Source organism: Protomyctophum bolini (assembly GCF_963924005.1).
Source record: "Protomyctophum bolini genome assembly, chromosome: 13".
NCBI classification, from domain to species: domain Eukaryota; kingdom Metazoa; phylum Chordata; class Actinopteri; order Myctophiformes; family Myctophidae; genus Protomyctophum; species Protomyctophum bolini.
Window position 1 is genome coordinate 18,326,988 of NC_137874.1, and position 18,968 is coordinate 18,345,955.

At 44.3% G+C, this 18,968-nt stretch overlaps 1 protein-coding gene across 1 annotated transcript in view; it reads left to right on the top strand.

The window, feature by feature from the left end:
• Nucleotides 1-16,798, top strand: part of LOC308326744 (CXADR-like membrane protein) — a 108,378-nt gene extending 91,580 nt beyond the window's left edge. The window contains exons 4-8 of the mRNA XM_080779754.1: nucleotides 1,272-1,439; nucleotides 4,007-4,129; nucleotides 5,667-5,808; nucleotides 10,846-11,095; nucleotides 12,247-16,798. Coding sequence (XP_080635880.1) covers nucleotides 1,272-1,439; nucleotides 4,007-4,129; nucleotides 5,667-5,808; nucleotides 10,846-11,095; nucleotides 12,247-12,408 — 845 coding nt within the window. The 3' untranslated portion in view covers nucleotides 12,409-16,798. The remainder of the gene's footprint in view (nucleotides 1-1,271; nucleotides 1,440-4,006; nucleotides 4,130-5,666; nucleotides 5,809-10,845; nucleotides 11,096-12,246) is intronic.
• Nucleotides 16,799-18,968: the final 2,170 nt, after the last annotated feature.

An 18,968-nucleotide genomic window follows, 5' to 3' on the forward strand; every position in this document is an offset into this window, starting at 1 on the left:
TTGCACTATGTGTGTGTGTACAGAATTCAAACTGTAGCATTGATTATTGTCACGGACGGACAGAAGTCATTATTTCCCTTTGCATACCGCACCGGAGCTCACTCACCTATTAGTTTGCATTGCATTCAGAACGCGCCCTTAATTAAGAACCTAACTGCAGTTGAACTGCGCTGTCAGAGAAGTAACAGATAGAAGCGTGCAAACTTTATCCCCCCCACCTCCGTGCTGGAAATAAAACGTCTGGGTTTCCGAGGCTACATCCGTGCTGACGCAATGACTGTCCTGTTTCTGGTTTAGCTTTACGGGACGCATGAATCTCTCCGTCTCCCGTCAGTGCGGGTTGTTGTTTATTTGCATGGCTCAGAAAATAAGTACGGTAAGAAACTAACATGAGAACGTTATCGAGTTGGAGGAGGAGGAGGAGAAGAAGGTTCACGTCGTGAACGTGGAAGGTAATAGCAGATTGTATTCTGATGATGTGCCAAACTGCTGCTTGCTGCTGTAATGTTAATATAGACCTATGTATTTTATTGTGTTCTGAAGGTCGGGCTGCTGTACTGCTACTAGTGTTAATGTTATATTTTATATTGTGTTCTCGACTCAACTTCGACTTTACTGTCTGACAAGTCGACTTGGGAAAATCTCAACTCGTTAATGCCCTAGTCCACACCAGTGTTAAATTAAGGGGTCTGCATTCAATACAGTCAAAGATAGCGTTCTGCACTTACTTAATTGTTTTCAAGCTGAACCAGTGAAACAGAGTTTTGTATTCCTAGATTGATGCCCTGCATTATTTGTGCAACATGCGTACACATGTAATCAAGATCCATTCCTATTATGCCTTTTATTTTTAGACTACAGGTAGTTGTGAAAGTTCCATCTTACGCACTAGAGGAGCTTTGGGGAATCATCTTTGTTAGTCCAAATTTAGACAGTGAAGGTGAAAACAACTTGGCGAAGGCTTGGCTTTAACCCATCAACACTGGGAAAGCACCTGTGTCAATTCACTGAAATCTTTGTTTCTGGGGATCCCGGGAACAAAATATTTTGAGATGGAGGTCTGCGGCCAAATAGATATAATTTTCGGGGTCCTTGACATGACATAGTTTGAGAACTACTGATATATAAAGTTAGAAACATACATTTTTCAGGAAAGAAATAGATTTAGATTATTTATTTTTATCGGTCTCATGCTCATTTTGTGTGTGTGTGTGTGTGTGTGTGTGTGTGTGTGTGTGTGTGTGTGTGTGTGTGTGTGTGTGTGTGTGTAGTGAAACCCTCAAAGCCACGGTGCTGGATGGAGGGCAGGCTCCTGGAGGGAGCCGACGTGAAGATGAGCTGCAGGTCTGCCGACGGATCCGAGCCCATCAGCTACAAGTGGGAGAGGATCCTGGACAAGGGCAAGTATGTAGGCAAGCTGCCCCCACTCGCTCTGCTAGGTAAGAAACACTGACACTTTAACTGTATATGTGTGTGTGTCTGTGTGTCTATTGGTGTGACAACACGTCGCTCTGCACCGCGTTGTGAGCTTGTACTGTAGATTGGCTATTTTCACCACTTATTAAACATTTTTTTTCTAATTAAAGGTATTGTAGACAAGTTTCCAGTGTTTGTACACAGAATTGATTGAGTGTTTCCAAACAAATTAAAATCTAGCTCCACCCCCCTCCCCCCGTCATTCTATTGGCTGAGCCAGGTCACTTCAGGCTATGGGGTTGTTGTTGCTGCTGGGAGGGACGCTATGGATATTGCGCTCGTATGGCTAAATATGACATAAAAAAATTATGAATTTCTATCGATATCATAGTTACAACAATGACATTGAGTTGACATGTTTTTGTAAGGGTAACTGTAGCGTAATCACAATATCACAAGACTGACACGACGAGTTCGCAAATGAGGAAGTAGGAAGTAGTGGAGCAGACTCACTGGCTCTCAATTCAATTATCTTTCATTTGTAATCGTGCATATAAAACATATTGCCCCTCAAATGCCCCAGCCACTACAGCATCGTTCATGTGAACTACTTTGTCCACGGTTATTCATTGCAATGAAGAAAAATCGCTATGATGATCAGCGACGGCTTGTCACCGTTGGCGAGCACGGGTTGAATGCAAGCTTCAAGCCGGCCGAACCACCCAACCATGCGCTATACATAGCGATTCTCATAATTTCAACAGGCTTACATATTACATCATAAACATACTATTTCACATGAACAATGGTGAAACTAAGATATGGGGATAATATTATACTTGCAATGAAATCGCATTGCGTTTTCATTATAATACTGCTGGGTCGAATACACAGTCACAGCCTCGCGCTGCAATTGGCTAAAAGTTTAAATCCCCTTTGACGTCCCGGGTAGTAAACTGTAGTGGATATAAACAGTGCATTCAGCCAGAGGGGGCCAAAAGGGAGAGTGTGCTGTTGCAGGAGAACACCTCAGCATCATAATAAAGGGAAAGATAGAGGGAAAAAGGCCAACAAAATACATTCATATATATTTTAAATCTTGGCTGGAAACTTGTCTACACTACCTTTAATGGAATTTCTTAGATTTTTCAATGATTTATTCAAGACATTACTTAAATGATTTAAATGATTTAATTTGGTATTAATTCATGAAATCTTTAGCTTCATGCACACACACACACACACACACTTCATGCACGCACACACATGTGTGTGCGTGCGCGTGCGTGCGTGCGCGAAGCTAAAGATTTCATGAATTAATACCAAATAGTAGCAGATCCCCAAACTTGAAGTGACGCATTTTGTGTTTGTAGATCTGCTACTTTTGCTGTTCTTTTGGTTTTGGACATAATATGTCCAAAACCAAAAGAACAGCAAAAGTAGCATATTATGAGGTTTCCACCTGACCGAAACAGCGTTCTATCACACTTTGCTGCATGTTGTTGTTCCCATGTTTTTTTTACTTGATGAACTGTTTTAATTTATTTTCAGTTAATGTTGCGGGCATAATAACCATTCAAATTGTTGGTGGTGATGATGACTCTTAGAAGCATTCTTAATATTAACAGAAACCATTAAAGGCTTTGGTTGGTAACAACGTTACTGTACGTGTGGGTATGCAAAAAAAGCCATAACCGTTTGGGATGGTCTACCAATGAATCCCTGCAGAGCTTCAGTGGAGTACAATAAAGTAAACAATACCCAAAAATGTGGTCCACTCTTTTCTCCTCTACGCAAAATAGCTCATCAGTTATTTTTCTTTCTTTTGCTAAATGTTCCCCCCTAGACAGGGATGGCAGGGTTTCAATTAATCAACATGTCAGTTATTTTCCCAATGAAGAGAAATTTGACACAGCAAAATTAGTCTGGAAGATTTATTTACCAAAGCGTAAAGGATGTATTATGGAAAAAGATAATAAATAAATCTCCTTTACACTAATTGGCCTGCAAGGACCAGTCTTATGATGCAGAGGATTAAGAAGCAAAGGTTCTTTGGTTGGAGTGAAAACCGCAGTGGTGGAAAAAGTAAAAAGATATCAATACTGCAATGTATAAATACTCTGTTATAGGTAATTGTCTGGTATTCCAAATTTAGTATAAGAAAATTAGAGCAAAAGTGCAAAACTATTGGTATCAATAAAATGTTAATTCAAGTACCTAAAGCAGAAAGTACTCAGAATTTCCATTTCACAAGGTTTCAATTGTATCAAATACATGACAATCTTTTGAAAATAGCAGATCTACAAGCTCACAATTGTAGATTGGCTATTTTCAAATGCCCGAGAATATACTGTAGGGCTGAACAATGTTTTGTAATAACAATCAAAATTCAAGTAAGTAACACATTTTAGTGTAGTATAGAAGTAAAAGTACAGAAAATTGGAAATACTCCAGTAAGGTAAAAAATATTAAAAACTTGAGTAAATATACTTAGTTACTGTACACTAGTGGAAGGCCGCATTGTGAATGCAATGGTACGATACAGGTATGTGATGTGCATTGTGCTATGTCTCCTTTTCTGTCTAATCAGATCTGAAGAACCCGGAGATCGTGACATTGAAGAACTTGACCAAGGAGAGTGCCGGAGTCTATAAATGCACAGCCAGCAACGATGTGGGAGAGGAGAGCTGCACGGTGGAGGTCAAGATGCACTGTGAGTGATTCGGCTTTCCACACTCCATTACACCTGACTATGACCAGGCATTCTGAGTTTACTTTCACACTGTCTAGGTACAGACGGACGGACGGACGGACAGACGGACGGCGGGGTGTGGGGGGTCAATGGCCATTGTTTCCCAAACAGTGGGTCGGGACCCATTTGTGGGTCACGGACCAATTTGTATGGGTCACAATCTCAAGTAAAAATCCCATTTCTTTCAGTTGGTATACCACTGGTATACAGCATCGCTATTGTTTCAGAAAAAAGGACGTTTAGACAGAACCGGAATACTGCCAAAAGGCCAGCATTCATGGGCGTGAATGAGAGGCATTAGGAGGATCAATTTCATGATGATAAACTAATGTACGAGGTGTTCCTGCGTGTTTTATCCATTCCTACTATGGCAGTTGTTTTCTCCACGTGTATAAGGGACTGTGCATCCTACAGTGCATGTATCTCTCATCCTCTCTCGTACAAGGGAGTGTGTCCATATAGCGTGGTACTCTGGCAGCCAGAATAGTGCTGGCACAGCGCTGCATGGGGAGCTTCATCCCAGCGCTTCATCCAAAAAGCACTCCTGGCGCTTTTGTGATGGAGCTCGCCGCGGGGACTTTTGGAAAAGGAGCTACAGGGACTGACAACACCAGCGCCTTTCTGTGAAAAGCACAAAGAAATGTACGATTATATACACATTGAGAAAGGGCCAAAATGCTTGTTGACCGGCATCAGGGCTCTATCCTCCCCCCCCCCCCCCTCCTTTATTTCTCTGGGACGGAACCGTCATAAGCCTTTAGATCAACTTCTTTTTTTTGTGAATATTTTTAGAAATGTTTACGGCGGTCCAACATATTTTCCGATTGGTGTCCGTCCGTGGCCAAAAATAATTTGGGGGGTCCTCCTAGTAGACATATGCTCTACACCCAAATCTCTCCCAATCTCCGAAAATAGCAGATCATCCCAGAATAGGACACTAGGGTTCATGTGTCGGTTCACTGAGTTCTCTGTCTATTAGCAAAGCTCTACAGGAGTTCTATTCCTCCTACTCACCTTCCCTCTACTAACAGCAATCTGAGTGGAGCCTGCAGGAGTCCCACAATTATTATGGCCTCTAACTGAGACTCTTTATTGGACACACACAGTTTGTTCCTTCCTTTCCCCCATAGGCTACACATGACATCACTCATAAACTGCAGTCATATTGCCTGCCCTCCGTGAAGCTGCAGCGTTGCTGTCGCTCCCCAAAGAGAGGAAAGAATGACGCTATATAAATAGATGATGATGTGTCATAATAATGGAAGCTTGATGGACAGCGTGGAGAAACCCTCTGTGCCCGCAGAGGCCCGCCGGTGGGCGAGTCAAAGTCTCAGGGCACACACCTACGGTCCTAGCGAACAAGCTTGCAAGCTTGTATCACATTTGTACCTGCAATGTTAAAATGTGTGCGTGTGCGTGTGCGTGTGCGTGTGCGTGTGTGTGTGTGTGTGTGTGTGTGTGTGTGTGTGTGTGTGTGTGTGTGTGTTGACCTGTGCAGACGTGCGAGGCATGGGTGTGGTGGCCGGTGCAGTCGTGGGTGTGTCCTTCGGAGTCCTCCTCCTCATCCTCATCCTCTGGCTGGTGTTCCGCAAGAAGGAGATGAAGAAATACGACGACGAGGACACTCCCAATGAGATCAGGTACAGAGGACACTCCCTATGAGATCAGGTACAGAGGACACTCCCAATGAGATCAGGTACAGAGGACACTCCCTATGAGATCAGGTACAGAGGACACTCCCAATGAGATCAGGTACAGAGGACACTCCCTATGAGATCAGGTACAGAGGACACTCCCTATGAGATCAGGTACAGAGGACACTCCCTATGAGATCAGGTACAGAGGACACTCCCTATGAGATCAGGTACAGAGGACACTCCCAATGAGATCAGGTACAGAGGACACTCCCTATGAGATCAGGTACAGAGGACACTCCCAATGAGATCAGGTACAGAGGACACTCCCTATGAGATCAGGTACAGAGGACACTCCCAATGAGATCAGGTACAGAGGACACTCCCTATGAGATCAGGTACAGAGGACACTCCCTATGAGATCAGGTACAGAGGACACTCCCAATGAGATCAGGTACAGAGGACACTCCCTATGAGATCAGGTACAGAGGACACTCCCTATGAGATCAGGTACAGAGGACACTCCCTATGAGATCAGGTACAGAGGACACTCCCAATGAGATCAGGTACAGAGGACACTCCCTATGAGATCAGGTACAGAGGACACTCCCTATGAGATCAGGTACAGAGGACACTCCCTATGAGATCAGGTACAGAGGACACTCCCTATGAGATCAGGTACAGAGGACACTCCCAATGAGATCAGGTACAGAGGACACTCCCTATGAGATCAGGTACAGAGGACACTCCCTATGAGATCAGGTACAGAGGACACTCCCAATGAGATCAGGTACAGAGGACACTCCCAATGAGATCAGGTACAGAGGACACTCCCAATGAGATCAGGTACAGAAGACACTCCCAATGAGATCAGGTACAGAGGACACTCCCAATGAGATCAGGTACAGAGGACACTCCCAATGAGATCAGGTACAGAGGACACTCCCAATGAGATCAGGTACAGAAGACACTCCCAATGAGATCAGGTACAGAGGACACTCCCTATGAGATCAGGTACAGAGGACACTCCCAATGAGATCAGGTACAGAGGACACTCCCAATGAGATCAGGTACAGAGGACACTCCCAATGAGATCAGGTACAGAGGACACTCCCTATGAGATCAGGTACAGAGGACACTCCCAATGAGATCAGGTACAGAGGACACTCCCAATGAGATCAGGTACAGAGGACACTCCCAATGAGATCAGGTACAGAAGACACTCCCAATGAGATCAGGTACAGAGGACACTCCCTATGAGATCAGGTACAGAGGACACTCCCAATGAGATCAGGTACAGAGGACACTCCCAATGAGATCAGGTACAGAGGACACTCCCAATGAGATCAGGTACAGAGGACACTCCCTATGAGATCAGGTACAGAGGACACTCCCAATGAGATCAGGTACAGAGGACACTCCCAATGAGATCAGGTACAGAGGACACTCCCAATGAGATCAGGTACAGAAGACACTCCCAATGAGATCAGGTACAGAGGACACTCCCAATGAGATCAGGTACAGAGGACACTCCCAATGAGATCAGGTACAGAGGACACTCCCAATGAGATCAGGTACAGAAGACACTCCCAATGAGATCAGGTACAGAGGACACTCCCTATGAGATCAGGTACAGAGGACACTCCCAATGAGATCAGGTACAGAGGACACTCCCAATGAGATCAGGTACAGAGGACACTCCCAATGAGATCAGGTACAGAGGACACTCCCTATGAGATCAGGTACAGAGGACACTCCCAATGAGATCAGGTACAGAGGACACTCCCAATGAGATCAGGTACAGAGGACACTCCCAATGAGATCAGGTACAGAGGACACTCCCTATGAGATCAGGTACAGAGGACACTCCCAATGAGATCAGGTACAGAGGACACTCCCAATGAGATCAGGTACAGAGGACACTCCCAATGAGATCAGGTACAGAGGACACTCCCAATGAGATCAGGTACAGAGGACACTCCCTATGAGATCAGGTACAGAGGACACTCCCTATGAGATCAGGTACAGAGGACACTCCCTATGAGATCAGGTACAGAGGACACTCCCTATGAGATCAGGTACAGAGGACACTCCCAATGAGATCAGGTACAGAGGACACTCCCTATGAGATCAGGTACAGAGGACACTCCCAATGAGATCAGGTACAGAGGACACTCCCAATGAGATCAGGTACAGAAGACACTCCCAATGAGATCAGGTACAGAGGACACTCCCTATGAGATCAGGTACAGAGGACACTCCCAATGAGATCAGGTACAGAGGACACTCCCAATGAGATCAGGTACAGAGGACACTCCCTATGAGATCAGGTACAGAGGACACTCCCAATGAGATCAGGTACAGAGGACACTCCCTATGAGATCAGGTACAGAGGACACTCCCAATGAGATCAGGTACAGAGGACACTCCCTATGAGATCAGGTACAGAGGACACTCCCAATGAGATCAGGTACAGAGGACACTCCCTATGAGATTAGGTACAGAGGACACTCCCAATGAGATCAGGTACAGAGGACACTCCCTATGAGATCAGGTACAGAGGACACTCCCAATGAGATCAGGTACAGAGGACACTCCCTATGAGATCAGGTACAGAGGACACTCCCAATGAGATCAGGTACAGAAGACACTCCCTATGAGATCAGGTACAGAGTCAAGCGTGTACAGTATGTCGCATCAATTCATAATGATAATAATAGTAATCATTTGATTCCACAATCCTTTGTGGTATTTGCATAAAAAACTAACTTTTTCAAGTTCAAAATGAGCAAAAGCAACTGCTACTTTTGATGCTTTTGTGTGACGCTGCAGTATATTCAAGTAGGACGTTAATTTTATGAAGAAAAAAAAACCCCACAAAAAGTTTGAATATGGAGATAAGAGGTTTCTGCCCGACAGCAGCGAGAAATGGGCCATTGGACCCATGCTAAGTATCAGGAGCAGTAGACAGAGACGGGGGCACGCCCAAGGAGTAGTTAGAGGTTTAAAGTGTCTTGCTCAGGGATACTAGTACGACACATAGCCCGGGCCCGGGGCGCAAACCGGGAGGACCTTCTGTTTCACAGGCAGCCTCTCATACCCATCCAGCTATGGCCGCCAAGCTGGTCACATTGTGGAAATGTTGTCTACTAGAGATTGAAATGATCCCACACTGATAACTCAGCATTATAGCAACACAGTAAAACTCCTCAGCGTTCCATTAACTCTGATGCTTTTACTGTGTAGTTAGATACAGCCGACCAACCCGGGCTTTGTTTACAGCGTCCAGGAAAGGGACTTGCTGTTCAGAGCCAGAGCCATTGACTTTACATAAACACCGTAACTTTCGCTGTTATTGTTAGCCTAAAACTGTCCATATACTGTCATTACATTACATTATATCCGATTTTTACTCAGACTTGCGAGAAAACACAGTCTCATGTGATGACACAAAAAAAGGAACTTTCTATACCTTGTCCCTGGTAAGCCATACGGCAGTGGGTCTCACCCGGGGTCCAAATATGAGCCTGAAAAGGTGTGGGTGTATTTTCATCATCTCCTTCCCGCTCTGCATTGCGCATAATGCTCGGAACAACACACCGCAACCCCCCCTAGGGTCTACAAAATCCTAACAACACGTTTAACTTCCTGAGCCCTCGTCTCATCTGAATTATGCCTAATATGCTGGCACTGCCGGCTGGAACATCAGCTCTTGTGTGTGTGTGTGTGTGTGTGTGTGTGTGTGTGTGTGTGTGTGTGTGTGTGTACCGGTAGATACTTTTGTAAGCATCAGGATGAATTATGCAGTGCTCCCGGGAAGGACTGGGACGGGTATCAATAATGTAACAGAGGAAGAGGTCTTGGTCGCATGCAGTCAGACACACTTCCTATTGTGTCAAACACATCAAGTGGAGGTCATGGTTAGCATGATTACGGGCAATGAGAAATAGGCTAGCAGTGGTGCCCAGACCTCAGTGATGAAAGAAGAACTCACATTTTTAGTTAAGTTTTACTTAAGTAAAAGTATCAATACTGCAACGCATGTACTGTATACTCTGTTACAATTAGAAGTCCTGTTTCAAAATGTACTTGAACAACAGTAGAGAAGTATCGGCATCAAGATATACTTAAAGTACCAAAAGTAAAAGTACTGTGCAGAATGGCCCATTTCAGGAGTTCAAAATTAATAAAATATCTATTGAAAATAGCCAATAGCTATTTTCAAATGGCCAAAATATTCACAGGGCTGAAGTGTGTGTGTTTTGTAATAATACCGTAATCAAAATCTTCAAAGTAACTAGTACTGTAACTAAAGGTTACATGTAATTGCAGTGTAGTATAAGTACAATATTTTCCTCTGAGATGTAGTGGAGCAGAAGTAAAAGTATTGAAAATTGTAAATACCAAATAAAGCCCAAAGTATCAATTTTTTTACTTAAGTCCAGTTCTTTAGAACGTGTTACTTTACTTACCAGTGTTACCCCGTTCCAGTATGTGCTCAGCTGAGTACCGTCTTCACCGGCACAAAACATTCTTCCTGACACTGATGCATTTTTGGTGTTTCTGTCTTAGAATGACAAAAAAACAAGAATGACACTGGAGTCATAACTGCCAGCTTGGCAGTCTCCGTTGTGCATCTTTTTCTTTTCTCCCCCCCCCCCAAAAAAACCGATTTATGTTTCTCTGTCACAAACTCCCGGCCGTTGCTTTCATTAGCTTCTGATGTTCTTTTGTTGGTTCAATCACTGTGTTTTGTTATGGCTTTCCTTTATCTCCAGTTATACTGTAGCTCATAACATTAGCTTCTTGCCACTCTCACTCCATCCGTTCCTCTTGCAAACACGTTGCACCGTTCAGACTGTGGGTTTTATGTGTAAGTCTCCCATTGGCTTAGAGGCAGCCCATCATGAAAAAAGTGTCCACTACGGTCGCCTTTACGTTCGTCTTTACGGTCGTTACTAGAGGTACTATTAAATGTAGTCCAGGTGATTTTCAAGCACCTGTCCAAAAACACCAGACCAACCTTGATTTCTTTTGTTTCAGGGAGGACGCGGAGGCTCCCAAGGCCAAGCTGGTGAAGCCCAACTCACTGTCATCGTCCCGCTCAGGCAGCTCCCGCTCCGGAGACTCCTCCACGCAGTCCATGATGCACCACAACAACGTGGCAGCACGTGGCGGCGCCCAGCGGCCCTGTGTGCCTGCCGTGGCCGCACTCAAAGAGAACTGCTACCGCTCTGCCTTTCCCCAGGCGCCGCCCGCATACACCCCCCACCAGGGGGCTCCTCCTCTCAAGGTTAGAATTCTTTCCCCAGGCGCCGCCCGCATACACCCCCCACCAGGGGCCTCCTCGTCTCAAGGTTAGAATTACTACCGCTCTGCCTTTCCCCAGGCGCTGCCCGCATACACCCCCCACCAGGGGCCTCCTCCTCTCAAGGTTAGAATTACTACCGCTCTGCCTTTCCCCAGGCACCGCCCGCATACACCCCCCACCAGGGGCCTCCTCCTCTCAAGGTTAGAATTACTACCGCTCTGCCTTTCCCCAGGCGCCGCCCGCATACACCCCCCACCAGGGGGCTCCTCCTCTCAAGGTTAGAATTCTTCTGACTATACACCAGTGGTGGAAAGGAAAGTACTTCAATGTTTTACTTAAGTAAAAGTATCGATACGGCAATATAGAAATACTCCATTTATGAGTAAAAGTAAAAATTAAAAATGTACGTAAGTAAAAGTACAAAGGTATTGGCATCAAAATGTACTTAAGTACCAAAAGTAAAGGTACTCATTATGCAGATGGTCTCGTTTCAAGTTTTCAAATGTATAACAAATCTTTTGAAAATAGCCGAAATGAAGTGGTTAATGTATGTTTTGTCATAATAATCCAACTCTCCAAAGTAACTATTAACTAAAGTTTTCAAATAAATGTAGTGGAGTAAAGTTTTTTATCATTCAGAGCGGACCGCAGCTCAGAGCATGCACGCTGGGTCTTGCCAAACCACGAGACGGTTTTAGCGTTGTCTCAGCGGTGTGATATGTCCTGTTGCACGTTGACCCACGTCGTCCCAAGTCGTCCCAAGTGATTCCACTGGTTGAATTCAATGGCCTAAATCACACCAACGGGTCACCATGCAACTCCTTGTAACCGTTTGGACCCAAGGAGTTGCATGGCGACCCTTTGGTGTGGTTTGGGCTTTATAGGCTCGCTAGCCTTGTTACAGAAGTTGGGACAAAACACGTCTGCGCGTCTTAGGTCATTATGATTGACAGATTCATTTCCCGAGCGATCAAAATAAGCAATTTAGCGTAAGACCCAGCATCGGAGCTGCGCTGTGCTCTGGACGTTGTCATATGTACCATTCGTTATTGGACATAACAACATCAGATGATAAGAAAACGGTTAATCCGCAATTCTCCTTTATAACTATAATAACCTTTCCTCCTCTCAAGACCCCCGCCGACTGCACACCGCCCACCTCCTCCACCTCCACGTCCACCTCCAACTCTGTGAAACCCAGCCCTCCGCCCAAGCTGAGCCCGGCCAACCTGGCCCGCATGGGGGCCACACCTGTCATGATCCCGGCCCAGACAAAGGCCTTCCAAACTGTGTGAGGACTGGAGGAGTGACTGATATCCAGCCAGACGGACGGACGGACGGACAGATGGACCGATGGATGGATGGAGCAACGCTGGGCGGGCCTCGGGACAGACAAAGCTTCAAACACAAACCAAAAGACGACTGCTGACCCCCATGATGAGTTTCACACTGGTTCAAATCCAGCTCTGTCACGCGCCCAACCCTTCACAGTCCAGAAAAGCATATCCTCTGTTGTCACCTTCTGTGACTCACTTCCTTCCGGAGCTACACCTTGTAATGAAGTCAACGAAGAAGAAAATTAAAAAAATTAAAATATTTGTAAATTTAAGCAAGAAGAAAGAGGGAAAAGGGGGGTGTTCGCACAGGCAATGGCACGAGGGCGGGCCGCCACACCAAGGCGTGGGGAGCAGACTTATAAACAACATATGGAAGACATTGTGCAGACTGCTCAGAGCTGCTCAGCCTTGCTACAGCTGAAGAGGTCACTGCAGGTCACATAACTAACAGAGATATTATCAAACAGCACTCATCACGCTCATGCGCACCGCGCAGCCAACCACCACCTCCGGGACATCTCCTCTTCCCGCCTTTCTCACGGGTAGTACGCTGGCTGATTTAAAGCTGCGATCCATAATCTTTTTAGCGGTTAAACATTAATGTAACCAATCTGTATGGTAGAGTATGTTAATACAATGTAACTAACACAACTGCGGTGGGTGGGTGGGCCGCTGGTTCTTCTATTCAGAATATAATCCTGTGCTCAGGTATAGGTTCACTGCTGGGTGATGAGAGATATCTCCCCTGCCCAAGCGGGCTGGACGATTCAGCTCAGCGGTAGAAATTCCGGTGCTCGCACAGGAGACACGGGTTGGAATCTCGGGTGTAGGACATGAATCTCACGGATTGCAGCTTTAAATATTACAATATGCTGTTGTGAAAGGGACGCGTGGCTCTGATTGTATAAAGATATCACGTATAAAGTATATAAAGTACAGCTACATCTGTCGCGTGGACGCCACGTGGATGTTAATGGCGTTGACTGTCTTTTGGGCCCCGCCTGCCTCCCACACATCCTGACTTCAACGTACAGTACCTAGAGTCTACTAGAAGTGCACATTTCCCCACTGTCGATGCATCTGGCACATAACACGTTGTAGTAAGGAGATGTTAGGTGGGTCCATACTGAATACGGTCATTTAAGCTCAGCGCAAAACAAATAGGAAAGCAAGACGGCGTGACCTCCCTTACTTAACGAGTGTGCCGTTTGTGAACGAAGCCACGCAAATTGTAGTGTTCGGTGGTGACTTTCACAGTTTCACTTTGCGTGAAAGATCTGGACAGCGTCATCCCCACACTGACAAACTGGCAGAGTGTGGCAATCTCGGATTAGTGTGTGGTGACAGTCTACTCAGTACATCTCCATTTGACCAAATAGAATAGTAATCTTTATAAATGCTTCACAAGTACAATGTTGGTGTAACTGAGAGATTCGCTGGATGTTTTCTTTTTTAAATGCATAGCTTATCAACTACGATACAACTTCCATACTGTTCTCGACTTTCACTTTGGCATTTCCTGCTTTGAACGGTTTCTTTTTTCGTGAGAATCGTGAAATCATTCATTTGATTGGTCTATTGTAGTGGGGACACACATACATGTTACAGGTACATACATACTGTACACCCAGTTAGCATACCAAACTTGTCTGAGGATTGTGAGGGCATAGCAAAGGCCCTAATGTGAAAGTGCCACATAATGATGGTTTACACTACAGATTTGAGTTGTGTGTGTGTGTGTGTGTGTGTGTGTGTGTGTGTGTGTGTGTGTGTGTGTGTGTGTGTGTGTGTGTGTGTGTGTGTGTGTGTGTGTGTGTGTGTGTGTGTGTGTGTGTGTGTGTGTGTGTGTGTGTGTGTGTGCGTGCGTGCTCACACATTTATATAGAGAGAGATATCACGTAGGCCTACTAAAATGCACTCTTGAGTATATTTTGAGAAATAATTATCCTAAAGACTAAAGAGTGCCTTGGGTCATAATATATGTGGGTCATATGCGCTGCTTTCTTCGGAGACACAGTATTACTTTAGCAAACTAACTTACACATCTTGACAAAACACTGCATGACCCAGCAAGGATTCTTAACTGGCTTTTTGTGTGAGGTAACAAATGAATTGAGAGCTGATGTCTTTTGGGTAGGAGGAGGAGAGGAGAGCTGCACCCTATCTGACCTTGTGCATACCAGTCATCATAGCTCACTCAGACACCCATCCTTATGGCTCATCTCCGACTGGCCCGAGTACAAAACCTGATCCTTCCTCAAGTCTCATTCTTTAGTTCACACGACTTTTCATTTCAAGTCACATAAAAGAAGAGAAGTAGGCCGCGGCTTAACGCTCTTCTTTCATTCAACTACTAAATCAACTTGTCTAATACTCCGTCTCCCCGCCACCACCTCTCTCTTCTTTCAAAGCTGTGTGCTCTATATCCGGTGCATATGGTACGAGGAAGAAAGGGTGCGGGGACGCCGGAGCTAACGCGCATTCTCAGTTCGAGGAATCCTCCTTGTTGCATCCAAGCCAAAGACTTTACACAGATGCATTGAACATGCAAACTTTTCAGATGACCCAGTTTATCGAGCAAATGGCTTGACTAAATACACCAGCTAAAACACACACTCTCTGCTGAGAGAGACATGGCACTCTGTGACTCTTCAGTCTCAACAGCGAGACAATGACGGATTTCCATCACAACCAGATAACATCAATCCAACACGCATGACAAAAATGTTTACGCAGCAGATGTTCATTTAAACTCCCAATTTAGCAGACGGTGAATATTGTAATTATCACTTGAGCCACGGTGGGGCATTCCCTCAGTGTCCAGTTGAAAGAGCCTCCCTCTGGATGTGTTGAATGTTTGTTGCTTGCCCACCGCTGCTTTTAACCCGGTCACACTGCAGATGGAGAACATGAGTCAGAGAACATGACGAGACTATATTCACATGGCGACTCTTTTGCTCTTACAGTATATACAGTACGCCATGTCTGATTATAATAGCTTGTTTGTCTGTAAAGTTCCTTGTAAATATTGATACTGTAGGTTTGCGTTTTCTTGTCCTCAAACATTTGCATGTCAAGGACACCCAAATTAATCTATCTGAAATTCATTTTCACTTTTTTTCTTTTCAAATAGGTTTAAAGTGCTCATGTAGCCTAGTGGCTTCTTTTGGGCTTGGTTTCATAGACATGGCTGCTTATTTCAATTCTCTCACAAAATCTGGCAACAGTGCTCACTTTCACAGAGTATGATGTAAGAGCGAAAATGGCTGCCACGTGAATACGGTCAATATATGCAACCCTCTTTTGAATTTCCCCATAATGCCCAGAAAAGCCAACACAGCGAGGCCAGGGAGATGAATTCAGCTTACATCTTTTTCATGAGGTAGGGATACACAGCATGATTGATTTCCTCTTTTTTTGTATCTAGGGGGCCCTGTTGAATTTTCAAGTAAGCCTACAGTATACCCCCTTTCTTTATTGCCTGACTTGTTTAACCATGCTCGAATGGTACAGTAGGTAGATGGAATCATAGTTCCTGTACTTTTCACTGGAATGTCTTTGGTGTCAAACATTATATAGGAAATAACCTTAAACACATGGCTGTGTCATGAACTTTTTTTTTTATCCTCGATAGTGTCCCGTCTATGAACAGACATTTAAAGACGCTACTCAATGAAGAAACATTATTATACTGTATGAGTGTCAGGGCACCACGCTTTGACGCCATGGTGTAAAGTTAAGGAGAACATTAAGGGGGGAATTATCCACGAAAGCAGAGGAATAATGGTTATATGCATGTCTCAGATACTTAACTTGAGGACAAGTTTGTCTTTTCCTTTTTCTTTTTTTGCCTCAATGATTATATAAAAATAGAGATGATAATACTGTAGATAAAATGTAATGGTCAATACAATTCAAACTGTAAATTCATAAAGATTTATATTTTTTGGTTCCTCATTTGATTCTGAATTTGTATGTTGTAATGCACTTAGTAATACTGTAAGTACTTTGTACTCTCTCTTGTAACCTACATTGTGCTTGTGTAGATGTCCCATTAGCCCACTGTGTACCCAGGATGGGAACAATGCAGTGCTAAAGGCTAATATATACTTTGTTGTAAGATACTGTGTTGCGCCCAGAACACCGCGACACTGTAATACGATGGAGCATAAATTGGCATAAAAGGGGCTACTCTTAGAATTGTCTTTCACTTGTGCTAATCATATCGATGCCATGCTTTTATTTTGATTCAGGCTAAACCAAAAAAGCCGTGTATATATTTCACCCCTTGAGTGAAACATGTATATTTGTATAGTATCTAAGTACTGCTGTTTTTTAATAAAACGTTTGATGAAATTAACAGTAAGCAAATGTCTTTACTGTTTCGTTCTGTGTATACAGAAAATAATCTTCGATACAGGCATATTCATGTATTCATCTGAGATTTATGGTTTTCTTTTTCTTCTCTTTTTTGTGTTTTATGTGGCAGACTAGGTTAAACTGGAGGTTAAGCATTCAGATGGGATGGGACGGCTGCATTACAGAGAAAAACAAATACTTTTTATTGGGGCCAGTTTAGAATTGCAGACACCCGTAAGTGCTCGTTGAGAGCGGTTTTGAAGGAGAGTATAGGGATTCACATTTCTTTCCTTTCCTAACTCCATCATTTAGCTGCGGGCCACCTGGAACCCCCTCAAGGACCACTGGATTGTGAACCACTGCTGTGGGGATATGCACTGCAGAAATGGTGTTTAAAAAGCCCTTTTTCCAGTGAATTGAAAGTGACTAGACCGGTGCCCGGCTGTAGCGCACCGAGTCAGTAACACTGGAAGTTGGAGATCCATGCCCCACCCGGCTATGTAATACCTGTTATACCCATGTCAGAGTACCCTTTCCACCCCTCTGTTTCCCTTTTATGCCCATATATGGAGATTTCTGTATCTGTCTCTCTGTGCCCCTTTATATTCCTATCTATGGACTTCTGTGTCAGGCATGCCCAAATATGGAGTGTTGTCAGAGTGTTGTTGTGATGTCATACAGGCCAGCTCCATATATGGACCCTGGGCAGGGGCCCTGTCCAGAGCCCAGGCAGAGGCCTTTTGTGGCGGTTCTGGACAAGCATGGGTCAGACCGATTTGACACCATGCACTGCACTCCCTGTGGTGGAGTGTAACACGTGTGTCGTCTGTCGAATTTGAAGTCGGTGGGGCGGTCGGTTCTCGAGTTACGTGGATTACACCAGTACACACACACACAGACTGTAAACGAGATCTCCTATACTTATAGGGGACCGTCAGAGGAGTCTATAAGGGCTCGTATTCGTGGAGGCCTTATAGCCTAATCATCTGTATTTCTTCTTAGGAGTTGGGGAGGGAATTTAGCTGGTCACGTTTGAGTCTAAAGCCTGTCTCTAGATACCTCCTTTCTTATATTCTTAATGATGTACTAACTCTGCTCTAATGCTCTGTGCTGTCGACCGTTTCCGTGACAACACAGACAGACAAAGACTTGGTGCATTTATAGTTAGATAAGTTTGACTAGAAAGTCTAGTGTCTGTGAATTCATCTTATTTCAGTTTAATCTCACGGGCAAAACAATAGCTGCATACACCACTCTTGGAACTCAAACACTGATCTGCTGCATCTGCTAAATGGAACGCCAGTAAACGCATTCCATTGTCATTACACTCCGAGCGAACTTGAAAGAACCAACATCGAATTTCAAGGAAAGAAACCCCATGTGGGTAGAAAAGGCTGCCCAGGCTATTTTCTCTTCAGACCTTGCAACGAAACATATTAAAAGCTGGAAAGTGACTGTTTTGCGCCTATTGTACTATATGATTCGGGTGCTTGTAGATCTCCTATTTTCGGTACGTTCTGTTCATAATTATGACAAAGTATCACTCAGGCTAATGAGGCTTCAGAGGCTATAGGCCTATGGCAAGAGTCCTATATCACATCCTGACATCAAAAAAGAAAACCATATGACAATGATAATTCAATAAAATATTGGATATAGGTTAACTAATATAATAATCTACATTGAAATGTAGCTATATTTTGCTACCGTGCCTATTTGGAAATATTTAGCATACAGTATGATGTGTTGACATAGAGGGAACACTATACTGCAATAAGGATAAATCTGTTGTGAATTCAGAAAGCTAACCACTGCCCTCTAGTGCACTCATACTCACACCACCGTTTTTTCAAAGGTGAAGCTATTCTCAGATTAGGATACTAGTCTGCAACAATGATGACCAACTCACATCCAAGGATGCAAACATTTGGACCCTATTTTGTGCGGCGCCGTTATTTATCATTTTGAAAAGCCGATCTACATGGCTACGCTTTGTAAATCAGACACGCAAGATAGAGCCTATCGTCTTCAATCACCCCAAATGATCTCACATTACACTTCTATTTAGCTGTTTGTGTGTGTTCAAGTGTGTGGGGGGTTAAACCAATGAAAAGTATTAACAACAGCTTAATTGTTACAAAATCAGGTTTAAGCCTAAG